Source organism: Crassostrea angulata, chromosome 1, assembly GCF_025612915.1.
Source record: "Crassostrea angulata isolate pt1a10 chromosome 1, ASM2561291v2, whole genome shotgun sequence".
Taxonomy (NCBI): Eukaryota; Metazoa; Mollusca; class Bivalvia; order Ostreida; family Ostreidae; genus Magallana; species Magallana angulata.
This window is the reverse complement of record NC_069111.1, coordinates 10,432,676-10,452,055: the sequence shown is the minus strand read 5'-3', so window position 1 is coordinate 10,452,055 and position 19,380 is coordinate 10,432,676. Positions and strand designations below refer to the sequence as shown.

Sequence of the window (19,380 nt, the reverse complement as noted above, 5' to 3'; positions counted from 1 at the left end):
TTGATACAGTGAGAGAGAAGTAGGCAGTAAGATTACTGAATTTTAAATCCAATAATATTCCCAAAAATTGACTTATATTGCCTGACATTTACTGTACATTAACTGTACCTCACTGTACCTTTCACTGACTACCACTGTACCCCACTATACAGTCCTACTGAAGCACTGTACCCTCACTGTATGGCACTGTACATAGAACTGACGAGCACTGTACCCCACTGTACGCCACTGTACCATTGATTTGAAAATTAAAATCTTTCTCAAAATCTTTAGTATGAATTTTTTCTTTAATATTTACTTTTCTAATATATGTATAGCATTAAACATTAGGTACATAGAGAAGAATGCATCAGGTCGTTAAATTTATTTAATGCTCTCTAATTTACTAATTTTCATCTTTTTTTAATGTTAGGATCACAAAATAATGATGTGTTCTTTAAGACATTTTTCCTATCTAGAAGATGAAAAATCTAAATTTTACATGCTGAACCTGATTTTAAAAAAAGTGCATGAATTTCATACATGTATAATTAATATGTTAATTTTGTAAACTGGCCGCCATAAGCATATAAAAATACATCTCCCTCACCAGCAAAGATACAAAACAAAGACCGTACCGCAGAACATTAACTGACAAGACTGGAAATATACAGCTAACGTCACCTGTTACAGTCAAAACATTTGAAATGGGACGGAACAAATTGACGCGGTCGTCTGAAAAAACACTGGATTGAAACTGTTGTTATAAGAAGCGTATTTTCAATCCACCTCAGCATTTTTAATTTGCTAAAAACATTTTATTTCATCAATAATAGTAATTTTATCAATAGTAATCGGATCCCCATCCGAGAGAGATTATACGCAGGGCAAAGCATATTCTCCGATGACTCGTCAAAAGTCTGAAACCAAGTGGGAGCGATTTTAAAACGGGGTTTATTCCCAGGGGATACTAAATAATTCAAATTCCGAATTAATAAATTAATACATATATTATACCCGGATGAAAATTTTCGCTAGGCTAATTTATACGGATATGCACGTTCATTGTTTATCTAGCTATACATTAGAGAGAGAGAGAGAGAGAGAGAGAGAGAGAGAGAGAGAGAGAGAGAGAGAGAGAGAGAGAGAGAGATGAGTTAATCAAAAATCGATTCGGTAAAGAAATTGTTAATTTTTTTTTCTGCTTCTTTGATACATCGATTATTTTTCTTTTTGTCTCAAGTTTATCTTCGCCGACTTATTTGAACAATGTGTGATAAAATTTTTTTGCAAAGTCGGAAAATAAAATAACTTACATCTAACAAATGTAGCATGGTTGATTATCCCCTCTTTTCCCGAATCCACTCGATACCCGTTTTGCACACATTTGATAATTGGGTAAAGAACAATAGTGGTGATTTGTGTTGTGATAGCAATTATAGTCTGCTTTCGGTCAAAGATTTTACCTGGATTTTATCAGCGCCTTAACGATAGAACAAGAAGAATATACATTTAGATATATTGTTCTGTTTTATAAATATTTTTTGTAGTCGTATGTATTCCTACGCCAGAGTTCAATATAGTCTCGTTCAACTCGACGCTCGGCTGTCTCCGTAAATCCTTGTCGGAGATTTACGGTGTCAACCGTGCGTTTGGTTGAACGAGACTAGAGTTCAATATTGCTTGGATCCATACATTTTTCGAGAAATATTTCTATTACTGATACAAAGTTTGATTGAATTAATTTTATCTTTACATATTATTTAACATGATTCAAATTAGGGGTTTCTCGACATTCTTGTCGAAAAAGTCCAAAAATTCATATTATAAAAATGTGCGGTATTCAAATTAGAAACTACATGTACTTGTCAAGCAAAGTAACATATCATTGATTTTAAAATAAATAAACATCGACAAAATCAACTCCCGTTAGTTCTTCAGTACTTTGATTTAATATTGATGTGATATACCTCAATCTGAAAAAGGTTGAAAATGCATGAATTAAGTCTTCATTTGATAGGTTTTGTGAAGTAATCTTTACAGTTTTTGAAGCATATAAAATTGCCGATTTATCATTATACAGTTTGTCTATTTCTTCGATTATTCAAGCCACAATATAAATGAAAAATATTTAGCAGCGTTTTCACTAGACATATTTCCTCCATTTATGTCAGCAAAAGCAATAACTAAATATTAACATATGGTATTTTCTCTTCAAACATGTGCTTCCTATAGGCAGTAATTTAAGCAAAGGCGCTACATATTTGCAATATTCATGTTTAAAAAAATAATAAAATTGTTCATGACCAAATTGATGTTTAAAATCAAATTCATTAATATGGATGTCAATTATTATGTAAAACTGATTTTATGCAAGTAATATTGTAACATAAAATAAATGTAAATATCAGTTGCGAGTAGATATGTTTTATTTATTTTATTGTCAATTGCCCTCGCAGGAATTGTAATATAGACTATAGCAATTAAGCAATTATCTCAGCTGGTCAAATTCCCGTTTCGAACACATTTTTTTCGATACCTAATTTACAAATGTGTGCAAAACGGGAACAAACCCCCAGTGTTATGTCTAAACGATCAGTGTTAAGCAATCAGTTAATAAGATAGGAAATTTATGAATTATTAACCCCGCTGCTTAATCACTAATCCCGCTTTTGGGCGAACATGTACATGTTTGTAGACTTTTGTAAATAAATATAAACTTTATAAGACTGATTTTTAATGATTATAATCCCAATCCACCCTGCCGTAATGATTTTTTAAAATCAAAAGTGAATAATCAGACTCTTTGTTTTAACAGTGTATTTCAACAATCAGTGTTTACATCTGTTAATACATAGGCCCAAACACAGATACAAGGGTGATCAGTTTTCACATCGAATCGCAGACACCCGGTCGTTAGAGAGAGAGAGAGAGAGAGAGAGAGAGAGAGAGAGAGAGAGAGAGAGAGAGAGAGAGATATTTCAGAGTGTTTTATAGTGTTCAGGAAATCAAGATATAATTTTAAATCCATGTAGAATAACGTTGGTACATTGCTAAATGTTGTGTGCATACAATCATGGAGATGGCGGCATTTCCTTGATGCCGGCAAAGTGACCCAGTGAACTCTAATGCGGTCGTACTGCAGGGGCTTCGGCGGCATGTCTTTGATGCCGGCGATGCGACGAGCGTCTGAATTAAGCAAACTACTGACAGAAACGAGCTCTACATTTGTACTAAAAAAGCTGTTATTACTTTTTATTTATGATAAAAATAAAACGGAAAACAATAAAAACCCTCATTTTAAAGATAAAATCGTTAAACAAAACAAAATTAGGGAAGAAAAAATAATCGGCACTCGGGGACGGAACCCGGGTCGACTGGGCACAAGTCTAACACTCTAACGAATGAGCTACGCGGACTCTCGCTTTACAACTTTTGAGCTCAAAATCTCGGGAATACTTTGGTCGATTTTAAAACAAATTTCATATTCTGAAGTGTTTTAGGCGTCTCTATCGAATAAAAACATATATAAATTTCAAGTTAAAAAAATTTAAAAATTTAGGTTTTTCATTTCCTTCCGGCGACGACCGGAAGTGACGGCGGACGTTCGGATGTGCAAAGGGCACTGCGGCCGTTCACTCTCTACCATCCCTGAAAATTTGAAGGTTCTATATTAAATACTTTTTGAGAAAAATTGTGAACAAGCAAAAACGTAAAATCTTTAATATCTCGGTACCGGAAGTGGCGACCAAAAAAAAAAACCTCTCGTATTTTTTTTTTTTTTTTACAAATTTTGTCATGAATAAGATCTGAAAGTTTCATGAAAATCGGCTGAAGCATTTTTGAGAAAACGTGACAGAAAAAAACCCCAGTAATAATAATAGTGAAAAAGAAACAAAGCAATAACAAGAAGGTCTTCCGTTGGAAACGGAAGACCTTAATAATAATAGAGGAAAAGAAACAAAGCAAAAACAATAAGTTAAAAATTTGTGTTTTTTGATATGATTAACAGTTAATCGGCCAGAACAAATTGGGATTAACCTATTTGCAATTCTGCAACCGGTTGCCACCACTAATTTAAACTACACAAAATTAATGTGTTTTACTCACTGTGGTGTAGTTTCCTGGCGGTTCTGGTAAATTCCAGTTTGGATCTTTCTTTGAACCAAATTTTCTTGTAATATCTTTGAATAAATCCCAACGTTTTTTTTCTAAGGGTTTTATCATGACCTACAATATGCGGCATACTTTTTTAACATCCACTAAACTACGAAACTAAATCAATTTTAAAGTATACTGTTAGAATTAAAGCATTAATAAATTGCTTACATGCAAAACTGGTTCGAATGCATCCTTCGCTATACTATCGTATGAATCATTTTTTCTCCATACCAAATCAGAAAACACATCTGTCTTCATTCTGTCGTATGTGTAAAGCTAGAAATAATAATGTTGAGTTAGAATAATATTTAAAAAAACAAGAAGAAGAACTCGAATGTCTTTACAGTTCTATAAACCATGATTTCTTTAAAACTTAAATAATATTCCATTACGTAAGAAACATAATTAGAATAATTAGAATCAGCAAACACTCTTGCATACAAATGTGTGAGTCATCTTCATAGAAAATAAAGGAATCACAATTGTACAAATAGAGAGCTATTTGCTTGCATGTTTACATAAGCAAATGTTAAGAACGAAAACAACGTTTAACTTACAAACACTTTTTTTTATATAGGTAAACAGATTGATTAAGGTGATGTTTGGATCAATAGTACAATTGTAACAGTTTTAACATAAAGAATAATTCACTGGACTAGTACATGTATGATTATTTAAAATAAATAAAATACATTCAAATAAATCGAGTTTACTTGTGTGTCTTTCTTATTTGACAAACTAAATATGTATACATTTTTAAATTATGCAATATTTTCATTATGATGATGAAGATTTATTTTTAAATACAACATATTTAAAATTAAACAAAGACTAACTGTGATTAGTTTTTTTTTAATTTCAAAATTACAATATATATGTAATATTGTTGAATTGAATTTTGATGGCGAAATAAGAAGTAAAAATCTTACATCTCCATGGATACAGATAAAAGCATAGTCTCCATCACTCATTCCAAGTCTATGGGCTACCAGCATATATTTCCGCATATCCAACCAAGGTAGGGCCATAACAACAACTGTAGGAAAACACAAGGTGTGGAAAAATAATACTCCAAACTACTAATATTGACATTGAAATATTGCAAATGAACTTCCTTGAATATCAATGACAATAGATTTGCAAGAACACGTAAGGTATTCGACGCAAGAATGGAAATCCTTGTCGTTCAAGGAATAAAGGAATAGGAACAACCATATGCCAGAACAAGAGGAAATATTGTGGGGAAAAGAAGTATTGAGCAGCTGTTCAGCTCCTCTGTTGCAGATCCTTACAAAAACTGTTTTTCTACGCATGTTAAGTGTTGTCTTCGTGGATGTGACAAACACTGTAAACTTCTGGGTGAGCAGTTTATTCTCAACTCCGACGATCAGGGAAAATTCATTCAGTTCGTGGGAAGACAAAGCAAAACCTACCAGGGAGGACTACGACAGGTGCAGCAGAGCAATGAGAACATCAAACATTGCTATACGTCAGGAAAAACTTTCATACCAATAACTTTTATTAAAAGTTTAAATATATATTGTACATTTGTATGCGTACGCGGATACACAGATTTTTACCGGAGAGGTGGGGGTCCGAGAGATATTCATTTCCATAAACCACTAGATCTCTAGGTCCGCGCAAGGGTTGTGTAAATTTTATGATTTCTCGATAATCTTTTCCCATTATCTAAGGTCATGGTAATATCCTAATATGATTTATAATGTTTAATTACAGGTGAAAGTAGCCTATATACTATTTTCGACCTAAAAGCATAGGGCAACACTGGAATCTTTAACCGACGACCTATGTCCGGTCCTGAGATAAAATATGATACCCAAGCACTTGGAATTAACAAATTTAAGTCTATGACGAAGAAGATGTATTCAGCTGGAGGCTTAAAGGACAACTTCACAAATCACTCGGGGAAAAGAACATGCGCAACACAGATGTATTTATCTGGACGAACAAGAAATAATGTCGCGTACATACAAGAAAAATACAAGAAAAAGTGAGCTCTGTCCTAGGTCCACCAGCTATTGAAAAAGTTAAACCAGAGTCACCGCCTTCCACAACTACCGATACTAATGCTGAGAATGTGTCTCTTATGGCAGTGAGTGTTGATGTTGAAAAGCCGATATGTTTTGAACCCCAACAAAGTCAAAATGCTTTAAAAGAAATAACCGAGAATTTTTTAACATATTTCAAAAATTGCCAAATTGATTTGTGTATTTGTTAAATTTCTGTCTTATCTTAGCACATAAAATTTAATGCTTGGTATTGTTATTTTCAATGCACATAATGCTGCTGGAACTTTGCCTAAGAATACAGAAATTCTATTTTTTTAGTGTCACTGTGAAAGTTATTGTACAGTATTGTGGAAGTTTTTGTACAGTACTATGAAAGTTATTGTACGGTACTATGGAAGTTAATGTACAGTATTGTGGAAGTTATTGTACAATATTGTGGAAGTTAATGTATGGTTTAGCCCGCTTATTAGAAGTAATTGAATGTTGGAAGTATGCCAAAGGTCCTCTGTCTGATTGAACGAATTGGCAACATCAAAGAAACAAGTACCGCACCATGACACAATAACAACTAAACATTTACCACTTGCAAAGAAATCAAAGTTACTTATCATAGAGCTAAAATTGGAAGAAGAAAAACGTACGAAAACAAAATTCTTAGAACTTACTTCGCGAGTACTTTTGAATTTGACGGAAGATTTTCTCTATTTCTTTATCGTCTATGTCGTTGGACACTTGGAAAGTGTTGACAATGGTGTACCAATCCATATCTTTGTTTCCGTAGGTTTTATATTCACCTAAAGCTTCTGCCACTGCCCTGTAGGGATCTCTAATGTCATGAACAACAGAAAACTGCGACCATTTAAAAAGAGACTGCAAATGGAACATCACATTGGCTAAAAAAAGAATGACCAAATAAATAAACATTTTTTTTATGATTTAATGTTTAAATCTATTTTTCAAAAAGGTTTAAGGTGCATGAAAAGTTATCATGAAACACATTTCTAAAAAGAATTTTAGAAACCCAAAACTTCAGCCCATGAAACGTTTACTGTAAAAGTGTTTATCAAAATAATTGAAGCGTAACACTCACGAAATCGATTCAAAGGTCCTAAAAACCGCACTAAAGTTGAGTACATTGTCTTGTCTTGAAAAGCTAAATCTTGAGACACCCATCCAAACACTGGAGTGTTCCAATGCGACGCCAGAAGAGCAACTCCATCCATCCCTAAAATAGATATATCACAAAATGTCATGGTCATTTTTCCAAAATTTGCCTCATTTGAAAATTTGACAAGTAACGGTATATATTTCAACTTTTTGTGCAGAGCCAATCTATATAATATATTAAATTTACGTTTGCAAATATTCTTCCTTTCATATTTACATTTGCAAGGTTGCTTCCTTATATAAACCTAAAGGAAAGCGAAAACGTTTAATTCCGTAAACACTTTTTATGACGTCACACAAGGATAACCGCACGCGCCTTTTGTTTGACGGTTGCAATATTGTAAACGTTAAAGCATCGTTATATTGATTATTCTGAACGATTTGCCATTCTCAAACGTAAATATAAGTAATAAACAGCACGATTTGCCATTCTCAAACGTAAATATAAGTAATAAACAGCAATGTTAAAAAGTCTGAACTTGGTGGGTAAGTGATCTAATATTCTGGATTTGATTACAGGATTTGATCAGGTGACCAACCAAGTTCATATCCAGGTAAACTTTTTTAATTGCTGTTATTTCTTAAATGAACGTACAGAATAGCAAAAACGTTCGGTTCTGTGTGAACATATTAGTAACATCACAATGATAACACGCTTCTCGTTAGAAAGTTGCATTATTGTACATGTAAGCATTGATCACGGTTATGTTAACAATTCGGAACAAGTTGCCTTTCTCAAACGTAAATATAAGTAAATAACAGCAATTTAAAAACGTTCGACGGATATGAACTTGGTTGCTGCGTGATCAAATCTTCTGAGAAGCCCTTCGTGCTTCACAGGGATTGATCACGTGACCAACAAAGTTCAGATCCCAATGAACTTTTTAACTTGTTGTTTCTTCCTTAAAAGACTTACGCTGAACAGAGCTGGAGATTTCAAATTACAACTATTTGCAATAAACGTATAAGAAACAAATAGCAATTCTCTTGAATAAATCTTGATTGGTCACGTAATTAAATCTTTTAAAATCTTAAAGGCTTATATCAAGATTTGATCACAAATCAACAAATTTCATATCCCCGTGTAATTTTTAAGTTATTCAAATGGCTTCTCAAAACATCGTCGTTGTCTGTATTGCATCTGTAAAATATGCAAGGAAAGCCCTAATTCATCAACAATGTATGCAATCAAATTGATTTCAATTCATTTTTAAATTTCCACCTACTGATTATTTTCTCCCCACTCTCTACGGAATCTTGATGGTCAACAAATTAACCATCAGATCTACCATAAAAACTTTCAGGTTTTTTTCCTAAAGAAAAATCCATACATTTTACATTTGAATTTGGGTTTTTTCCTGTATTTCTATACAGAAATCTTTTTCTAAAGGAGATTAATACAGTCTAAAAATTGCCACGAGCATCGAGCCCTCATGAAAAATCCGATTTTTTTTTATACTTGAAATTCCGAATCACATTGACGCGGTCTATTTGGTTTTATTTCTGCAGTGCTTGTAACGTAATTTATTGCTGAAATCGATATAAATGAATTGTTAGCAACACTATCTGGCTTATACATACTCAAGAAAATAATCAAATGCATAACAACTACGAATAGGTTTGATAAAAGTACCATGGAAAAGAATAAAACTTTTATATCTTCAAAATTAAATTCTCGACATCTGCTGAAATTATGAATATTATTTATCCTAAAATATATGGACAGGCCAATCAAGAGCATATGATTCAACAGCTTACTTTTGGAAAGTGTAAAAATATATATAAACGTTATTTTAAAAAAAATAATGATTTAAATTAAAGGTTGAACTCTATGATTTTTTTTTCATTACTTGAGGTTAAATTGAGTCAAGGAAAGTACTCATATTCCTCCTTAAATTTCTTGCTTTTAGAGTTTTTGATTAACGTTTCTTCTTTTTCTTTTTTTTTTAATCCAAAAAAGTAAACAAAAGACAATGTTGTTTTCATTTAAGAAACTTCTACTGCTATCTTTCAGGATCCTATACAAATTCAATTTAAGATTTATCTTAGCTCAAACTCATGGAATAAATAATATTTAATCAGGAAGAAAACAATGGTCGTTCGTAGCAATAAAAACCCATCAATAATTCATCGGTACAGACTTTATATTTTGCTGATAAATAATACAGAATAGTCAACCTTACTTTAACCATTTGTGGTTAAAACAACCTGACTATAATGTAGATTTTTATGCTTGGTTTAGTGCTTATCAGATTGTAGTGGAACCAATAATCATTTAGTACACATTTACATTTATTATTAAAATCTCCATACAAGTGACTCTGCATTCCCTCGGGCTATTTGACTGTTCAGCCCTTAAGCATTAGCACGCAAGACCTATTGTTTTTGTGGTATGGTGTGAATATGTAAATATATTTGAATGGTATACGTAAATGTGCATACTCTGTGGTATTTAAGTTGTGTTGCAAGAGTTAGTAAGATAATTCAATCAAAATACAAAAATGAATTTGATTTAAAAAAAACCAGTTGTGAATCATTATGTAAATTGATTAGACAGACTATGACCAGTTTGTACGAAAAAATAAAAGAACATTTGTCACAATGATATAGTATGAACAAAGATTTCACAACTTTTGATGGTTAACAACAGTATTTTGCAATTTAAAGATAAATTAGATTTACATTTTGAAGACAAGAAGGTATCATTCCATGCACTGTTTTCTGATTTATTAAAGGCATTTGAATAAAGTTTGTACCTACCGACTGAACATGGCGGACCGAGAAAGAGGTGCGGATCAAACTTGGATTTAGCGTCCACGGCAGCGGCTAATGCACTCTTTGCGTTGCAGTCTGTATCGTACCATCGGACTCTAATAGAGGAAAACAAAACTTCTTATAAACTTTTAATTTGATCAATAAACAGATGTGAACTGATTCAATTATATCATGCTATTTTTAAACATTCCTTCCTCCCGAAATGAAAAACATTTTAAAATGAAAATAATAGTACATGCATTTTATTAAAACTTAACGATATGCTTTGTAAAAGATTTATTTATAAGTATAATGTAATTTTCATTTACGGTGTAAATGACATAAATTTAATATCATTTAAAATCTATTTTTATCTGGTTTCAAAGAAACGTATGTCTCATGTCTTGTTTAGATGATTGATAATCAAAATACACATATGCTTTATACAAGAGGTCAACCAAGTCTTCTATTCAAGTAAACCGTAAACATATTTATGTTTACAAAAATTATTACATAACATGCCAAATTTTAAGAACAATAAACAATTTTTGGATGTTTACTTTCACGTTCTGCGGGATTTTCTTGCCCTCAATACCTTAATTAACAGTTTGTATTCACAGTTCCTGTAGGATAGAATCCCAAACTAAAGGCAAAGTACTAATATCATATACAGGTCAATGCATTGAAATTTGACTTCTTCCTTTCTCTTAGTTTATTGGGTATGTCATGAATTTAGCCGAAATGTTCAAATTGTTTCTTTATTTTAAAAATAGATTATCACCTACATAAGGTATTTATAAAGAATTAAAATCTTAATATCAGCAGTCAAATTTGAAAGAGGATTCAGAGCTAACTTTTTGTCATATAAGTTGCTGAATAGAAAATTTCCTATTTATAACAAATTGAGATCTGTGAAAAAAACTTAAATCTTTTATAATAGACTCACGGATTGTAAATAAAGAGGTCAAATATAAATGATGATCTTCCCAATTTACAACTCAGGAAATGGTGCTACATATGAACGTTTTATCGTGCTTGTTCAATAGACGTAAGTAAGTAAATATATAGTTTATTATAGTGACATGTGTATATAATAATTACAAAATTTATTTTACAAATATAATGCTAATACATTTCTCTGCAGCGATATGTTTCAATCCTTAGGGTAAGTACACCACATCTAAACATTGTCAATTTTGAACTGATAGGTTTTGAGGGAACTAGCGTATTATATTTTTGGACAGAGTAACTAGATTTAAAAATGATTTATGTTCGAAGTTTTGGTACATCTTGAAAAATGTTGAGCCATTTATTAATTGCTAATATTTAAAGTGCAATATATTAGAATGAACTTAGTTTAGCATTGTAAACAATGAATTAAAAAAAAAGAAGAAAAGTTGAAATTTAGCGGATCAAATCGTAACCATGTCCCTTTTGATAAGATATATGTAATAGAATTATTTTTTTTAGTATCGACGTTTTATCCCTTTGATACACGTATGTATGCAAAGTTTATTTTAGTCTGTATATAAGTCTATGATACGCAAATATTATCAACAATGGCGTCAATATTGTCATCAGAATCATTATGATTTAGGACCTTGTATTATCAATAAATTATTGCAATGGCGATATTCATAGGATATTCAGAATAAATCGTGTCATAACCTATAACAAATTTATTATAATCAAACAAGATAATTCACTTTTTCGAATAACAGTAACAATTTTAGACACACAGTTTGTAAATAAAACGATGTTTTTCTCTCAAAAACTAAACATTGTGACTTTTTATTGGAATTGAGATAGAGGTCCATGTAACAGTATATTATTATGAAACCAAGGACACACATACATGTAAGGCTACCTCTAAAAGAAACACAAACATTTGTTTTTCATATCCCGACCGACTGACTAAAACGTTTTCGATAATTTTTTTAATACCAATATGGGCATTTGTTTTTTTCATTTCGCGCAACCTAAAAAAAAAATAAATTCCAACTTACAGACCAGTAGTTAAGAATGCTAAGTAAGGAGAAGGCAAACATTTCTTTATTTTAAAGTGATCCTAAAGGCAATTTATTGGTAGTAATATAACAAATCGAAAACTTAAGCTATAGGCTTTAGTATGTTTCAAAGGTCTTGATGTTTCTTCGCGTGTATATAAGGTATTGCGATGTCTGTTGCTTGGGTTATCTGCCCCACTCAATAAGACTCTAATCAACTGATTAAGCCGTAATTGACGATGCATAGAGGTGTACGGTGTGTGTTTTCCATAGCCCCAGGCCAATGTGCAGTCTGATTAATGGCTTCGTGAACATGGTACAACTAATTAACATATCACCTGCAAACCTATTGTACAAAACAGAAGTGTAAGATTGTTCGTGAACTGAAAAAAGAAGACATTTTTATTCAAATATCTCTTCTTGTATTTACTTTTACAATGAAGGAAGAAAATAAACGTGACGTGTATTTATATTTATACTTGTGTGTCTCAGTACACGTGTAACGCTATTTTTGTTGTTGGCTTTTTTTAATCTGTTAATCTATTGATATTATTCATTGGCAGAAAATGGTGGCATTTAATATCTGTTGAAGTGGTGGAATGGGGGGGGGGGGATTTTGGTCATGCCTACCACCTCCCAAATGTACTATAATTTATTCATGTATATTGATGGACACAAACTGAGAGGCAGTGCCTACAAAATCATAGAACTCGAAGATCATATCAAGCTTGTTAGCTTAAATGCATGTCCTCGTGTTTTACTTAATCTGTATTGTTTTGACTTTGTCATGAGTTTTGGAAGGTTTTCGATGAAATGAAAATTAATTGCAGAAATGGTAGATGAAATTGTAATATGAATTGCAATTAAGTTGACATTTTGTGAGAAATGAGTTAATGCTGACACTATTCTATTTTGTTTGGCAGTTTCATTTTGGAAAACAATTAGCTAACAAATTGTTTTGAAAATAAAAGTTAAAGAAGGCCAATTTTTTCAATTTATGATAATTTTCTTTACTTTATATCTTATTCATTAGTCCTAAAAACCTTTTTCAAATACCCTTCCTTAAAAATATCTGACACTTTTTTCATTCCGTACGTGTTAATAAGAAGACAGCTTCTTTAAAGTCTTTTGGAAATACTTAGGAGACTTTGTTATTAGATCAATAAATCACGGATACAATCTAGGGGAGTTATCTGTTACACAAAAGCAGGGTATAATCACCTGCATACCAAAAGATGGAAAAAGTAAATTTTACATGAAAAATTGGAGGCCAATCTCTTTATTAAATGTAGTTTATAAAATAGGGTCAGGCTGCATTGCTCAAAGAATGAAAACAATAATCAGTTCAATTATCAGTACCGATCAAAATGGCTTTGTTCCGGGAAGATATATAGGTGAAAATACTCGTCTTGTTTATGATTTAATGCAATATACTGAGAATAATGACATTCCTGGATTACTGTTAATGATTGATTTTGAAAAGGCATTTGACTCTGTCTCATGGAAATTTATTGATAAAACGCTTCAATTCTTTAACTTTGGTCCATTGCTCAGAAAATGGATATCAGTTTTTCAACAAAACACCTCCTCCTCTGTATCACAAGCAGGTCACTTATCCAACTTTTTTAAATTAGAGCGTGGTTGTCGTCAGGGTGATCCAATTTCATCATATATCTTTTTACTATGTGCTGAAGTACTAGCCATTAAATTAAAAAATAATAAAGGTATAAATGGTATTAACATAGATAATTCAGAATTTTTGTTATCACAATATGCAGACGATACCCTTCTTATACTAGATGGCAGTGAGAGGTCTCTCAGAGAAGCAATTAGAGAGTTAAATAACTTTTATCAAATTTCTGGTCTCAAAATAAATATATCAAAAACTCAACTTGTCTGGATTGGTAGTAAAAAATACTCTTCTAATATAATATGTGAGGAAATGAACTTTCAATGGACAAGCACCTTTAAACTTTTAGGTATATATTTTGATGTGGACTTAACAAATATACCAAAACTTAATTATGACAAGAAATTAGTAAAAATCAAGCATATCATCAATCAATGGAGTAAACGACGACTTACTCCACTAGGCAGAATAACTCTTATAAAATCATTGCTTATTGCACAATTAAATCACCTCTTCATTTCTCTACCCTCCCCATCAAATACTTTCATGAAAAATCTGAATGAAACTCTTTTTAATTTTTTATGGCATTCCAAAGTAGATTAACTTAAAAGAAAGCAAGTAGTGCAAGACTATATTAATGGAGGTTTAAAAATGCTTGATATTAACAATTACAATCTGGGATTAAAATCATCATGGATAAAAAGAATTCTTTATTCCCAAGAAACAAAATGGAAAGTGCTGCTTGGCAAAACTGTATCTATAGAAAAAATATTAAAAACTGGATCAGACTATATTAATGTTGTTAAGAAGGAAATAAAAAATCCTTTCTGGAAAGATACATTTACTGTCTTTCAAATAATTCAAGAAAAATTAGAAGTTCAATCATGGGATGAATTTATTACTCAGCCTATTTGGAACAACCCGAAAATCAAAATTGAAAATAAAACAGTTTTCTATACAAACTGGTTTGATAAGAACATAGTATACATAGCAGATTTGCTTGATGAAAATGGAAATTTTTATTCTTTACAAGATTTACAAAAAAAAATTAAGATAAAAACAAATTTTCTGAATTATGCATCACTTAGAAATTCAATTAAAGCAAGTCTCTCAAGCTCAAAAATTCAAATTGGAACAAATAGCCCTAGACCGTTTCTTCCTCATAATATTAAAACATTTTGTAACAACAAAAAAGGAACAAAACATATCTACAATATTCTTACTACAGAAAAAATTACTCCTCTTGGAAAAGTAAAATGGGGAAAGTTTTTTGAAATTTTAGACCTTCAGTGGGAAAATATCTTCACATTTCCTTTTTTATACACCAAGGATTCTAAATTGCAATGGTTGCAATTTAGAATAAATCAGTATATTTTGACAACAAACTCATTTTTATTTAAAATAGGTAAAACCGACACAAAATTGTGTTCTTTATGTCAAAGTAATGAAGAAACTATCGTGCATCTGTTTTGGGACTGTTTACATGTCCAAAATCTTTTAAGCCACTTTATATCAATATGTGACGGAAAAGGTTTACATATTACATTAGAAAAAAAATCATTTATATTAGGAACCCCTAATTCAATTTATTTGGGTATAATTTTTCTTATAATCAAATCTTATATATACAGGAAAAGATGTCTACAGGAAAACTTATCAATCCATGAACTTCTGATTGATCTCAAAACCCATTTAACTACACTTAAATACACTGCAACAAAACAAGGCAAATACAATAATTTCTTAAACCAATGGACTGACTGGCTTTTTCTCATGTACATGTAGATCCTGACCATTGACATATTTACATAAGGCACGATTTATATATACCTTGTCTGAATACAACAACTCGGTAGTAAATATTTTGATTACAACTAATTATTAATAAAATATTTCTGACATGATGCATGTTTCCTCATAACTCCCCCACTCTCTCCCCCCACTCTCCATTTCCTACTGTCCCTCATTTTCTCTCCCTTAAATTTGATGAAATTGATCTTGTCAACAGACTTTTCAATTGTGCTAAATATACTTACATGTATATATATATTGTATGATATATTGTATGTGCAAATGAAATTAATATCAATAAAAAAAAAAAAAAAAAAAAAAAAAAAAAGAAGACAGCTTCTCAAGGTTTTTAATTTCCTATTTACTTCTATACTACTATATTAAAATAATAGACTCGAATTTTTGGTTTTTAATACCGAAAAATCGGAAGAATACTGTCTTTTGTTTTATATATTTTAAACATAATTGGTACTTGAAGATTACCAATTTGTTTTTATTTTTTCTCAGTTAAGCTTCGCTAATTAACAATCAACGAAAATTCCTAAAAAAAATTCCCGGAAATCACCTGGATTTTTTTGATTTTACATTCTTGCTCCTGCGCAATACATTCACGCTAACGGGATCTTTAGTTTATGTTTCCACAATATCACATCTGCATGAATAAACTCAGAAATGATAATACAAATACGGGTAAATTTTTATTGGACTTTTGTGATACATTCTGTTCATATATAGTAATGATTTCTTATGAGAGAAAGTATAAAACAACAGATATACATTTCATCTAAGTACTTACTTTTGTCTTCGTGATGACAAAAAATATTTGATTACATGCAAAAAAGTTACATTATAATTGTTAGGAGAGTCAAGATAGAATATGTTTTATCGTAAAAATGAATAATGTCATATGGACCTAGTTTTACAAAGAAAATACGTGTACGTTGGTAAAAAGGTGTTGAATTCTTCCATTCTGTGGATTAAAATTTTTAGTTGAAAGGTATTTGCAGTCTCAGAAAGGTTTGTTGTTATGAATTTGACTGTCATTTTCAAGGCAACTTCATTAACTAGCGATTCTGCAATTTTCTGCTACATTACGGGTATCAGGGAGGCATTATAACTGTGGTGAAGGCCTTTCCCGAGACACAGATTATTCAAACTTAGGAAAGTGTATTGAAATTAATAGCATTATTGTAGGCTTATATATAGTTTTGTTATGTAAATGTCAATAATTAGGTGTGTCGATGTACCTATTTCGTAAATGTACGATACGCAATGTCAACCCGTGCACGCGCGGGTCAAAGTCTAGTACTTTATGGTTGAGTTGTGGAGAGGCTGGAGTAGGTCTGGATCATTATCCATAGGTATAGCAGAAAGGGCCATTTTTAATGCCCTAACACTAGAGTAGGCACTAAGGCCATAATATTCTTTTTTCGGAGCCATCCATGCTATTCGGAATTCGTTTTTGGCAGAAAATACAAAAATAAAACACATTCCATATATCAGAAAGAATGACCATATCAGCAGAGGTAAACGCCATTGTAAAATCATCATGGTTCACTTTCAAATGTTGACTATGTCATCTTCAGACAGAAAGAGAGAAAATAACTTTCTACAACAATACGTTATCGTTGATATCCATTTCACAAAATCCACTGATCTTACATTATGTATTTAATCCACACGAGCTTGACTTAATAATTTAACAATGAATTAAGTACAATGTTTGTAAAATTTCACAAAATGCCACAGAAAAATGCCACAGAAAAAGCGACCAAAATATCTCTTCTAAAAAGTCTGATGAACTATCTCCCATATTGTCTTTTTGTGACGTCACGCCCAATGAAATATTGTTTTAACATATTTGTCATAATATCTGTTCATACCTCTTTTTGAGAGCGTTTTTCACACAAGCTGTAACATATTAATCATTCTCCGAGACGGTTTAATGAAAGTGTCAGTGCTAAATTTACTATTGATACATACAATATGTTTTTTTGCAAATAGGATTTTTTCTTAGTATATATAATATCTTCATTTAAAATTATGTAAGATGTATTAAGTACATGCTATTGATTTACAACATGTCTCTCTATCTATCGTGCTTAAAAAAATAATGCCTCGAACTCAAAACTATATTAGGATTTAAAAGAAACATTTGCATTCAAGAAGGAAACACAGAACACGGTACTCTAAAACGGCTGCATTTATTATGGACGTACCCCTATTTCCAAACAAATCAGCGACCAACTTTAAATATGCAAAATTATTTGACACAATGATTCTAGATTGAGGCGGTTTTTCACCGCTATAAATAGTTTGCTTGAATTTGCAAATACATGACATCGAAAAGCTGTTCTTTTAGGTAGAAAATAATTATCACATTTGGAGAATAAACTAAGACAAGCTAAGTGTGTCCTAAAAATACGGCTCTGGTCTGAAAGAGAGTCCGTGCAACACAGAACACCACCTGCAATACTGTTGGGCTAGAAAAAGAAGAGACTTAATGCATCTTTCCTTACAACTTATCCCTGCAATATATTGCAAACAAAAGTGTCTATTATTTAGACGTCTAACTGCTGAGTTTATCTACTGACTTACCATTTTCTTAATGACCCTTACCAAAGAAATAGGGTGAGGTGTGTCAAATTCACATGTAGACCAAGAGTTGCCATATGTGTCTGTACACAAAGATCAGCATTTCAATTTTTGGGATGAAAAAGGTGTTTGACAAAAAATTAGCGTCAGGTTAAGTAAAAACATCTGAAGCAAAGAATGCTAAAGATTACGAAATAGGTTAAAAAAGTTCCAAAGTAACAAACTGTTTATATCGCCATAAATTGCAGGTTTAAAGAAGAAATAATGATACAACAATTTTCTTGTTTGAAATATAATGTAGTAATGTAAGCTGAAGTCACCACAAAACAATTTATTAATTATATTTTTTAACTTACCTGTGTTGCGTAAAAGACCAACACAGTTATAGTTTATTACATTTTGACTTCGACGATGAATTGTAAGTTTGTGTTGAACGTTTAGTGCCTTTTCAACTAAAAAATGTTACAGAAGTTTTATTTTTCCGAATTAAATCAGCAAAAGCCATAATTATCAATAAAGTCTTGTATGACATGGTTGCAGGTTTTTATAAATTGATGTAACTAATTTGAATTCGGCTAACTTGATGTAATTATGTTTTCAAAGTATTATTTCATGAGATTGCGTTAATATAGTACTATTTTTACACTTGCAAATGTTTCCCTTATATAACACTGTTTGCGCTATCATTCCTGCATAATATCATTATGAGTCAAGAGGTCAAAGTAGTGCATGAATAATCTAAGTCACTACTTTTACAATGTGCTCAAACTAACCGACTTGTGCTGAAACACACCCATTAGATATAGTAAGTAATGATACCACAATTTAGGCATAAAAAAATAAACGTATCTCTATTTTGTTATACGAAGTTTTATTCATTCATTTTCCTAAAAGAACATTACTTGCAGGGGATACATGAGTCATGTAAGATAGGCTTGTAAACAGAATATTGTTTATGAATCGACCTCGTAACGAGGCGTTCTTGAAAATTACAACCGCAATTTGTCAAAGGAGTCAATTAAGTTAAAATTCATTTCTGACTTTATTAAAAGCCTCGATTACCTTTCGTGTTTAGTCCATTCACGGATCACGGTCAAATTTAACTCCTTGCGCTTCTCTGTCCGTTTTGTTCTGTAAAAAGAACTTAAGTTAGAATTCCTTTCCTCTATCATGTCGGAGGGAAATCATTAAGCTCTTGAATCTGATTCTGCGATAAAGTTTCCCCTGAAAATGCCTAAGTAGACTCTAACCCAACTTTCAATCGCTT

The 19,380-nt window shown here is 31.6% G+C and overlaps 1 protein-coding gene across 1 annotated transcript in view; it reads right to left on the bottom strand.

Annotated features, from left to right (window-relative positions):
• The window catches only part of LOC128155421 (atrial natriuretic peptide receptor 2-like), an 84,624-nt gene that overhangs the window by 62,010 nt on the left and 3,234 nt on the right, over positions 1-19,380 (bottom strand). The window contains exons 2-7 of the mRNA XM_052817124.1: positions 10,098-10,207; positions 7,261-7,395; positions 6,836-7,063; positions 5,070-5,176; positions 4,309-4,416; positions 4,090-4,209 (exon numbers count right to left, since the gene is read on the bottom strand). Coding sequence (XP_052673084.1) covers positions 4,090-4,209; positions 4,309-4,416; positions 5,070-5,176; positions 6,836-7,063; positions 7,261-7,395; positions 10,098-10,207 — 808 coding nt within the window. The remainder of the gene's footprint in view (positions 1-4,089; positions 4,210-4,308; positions 4,417-5,069; positions 5,177-6,835; positions 7,064-7,260; positions 7,396-10,097; positions 10,208-19,380) is intronic.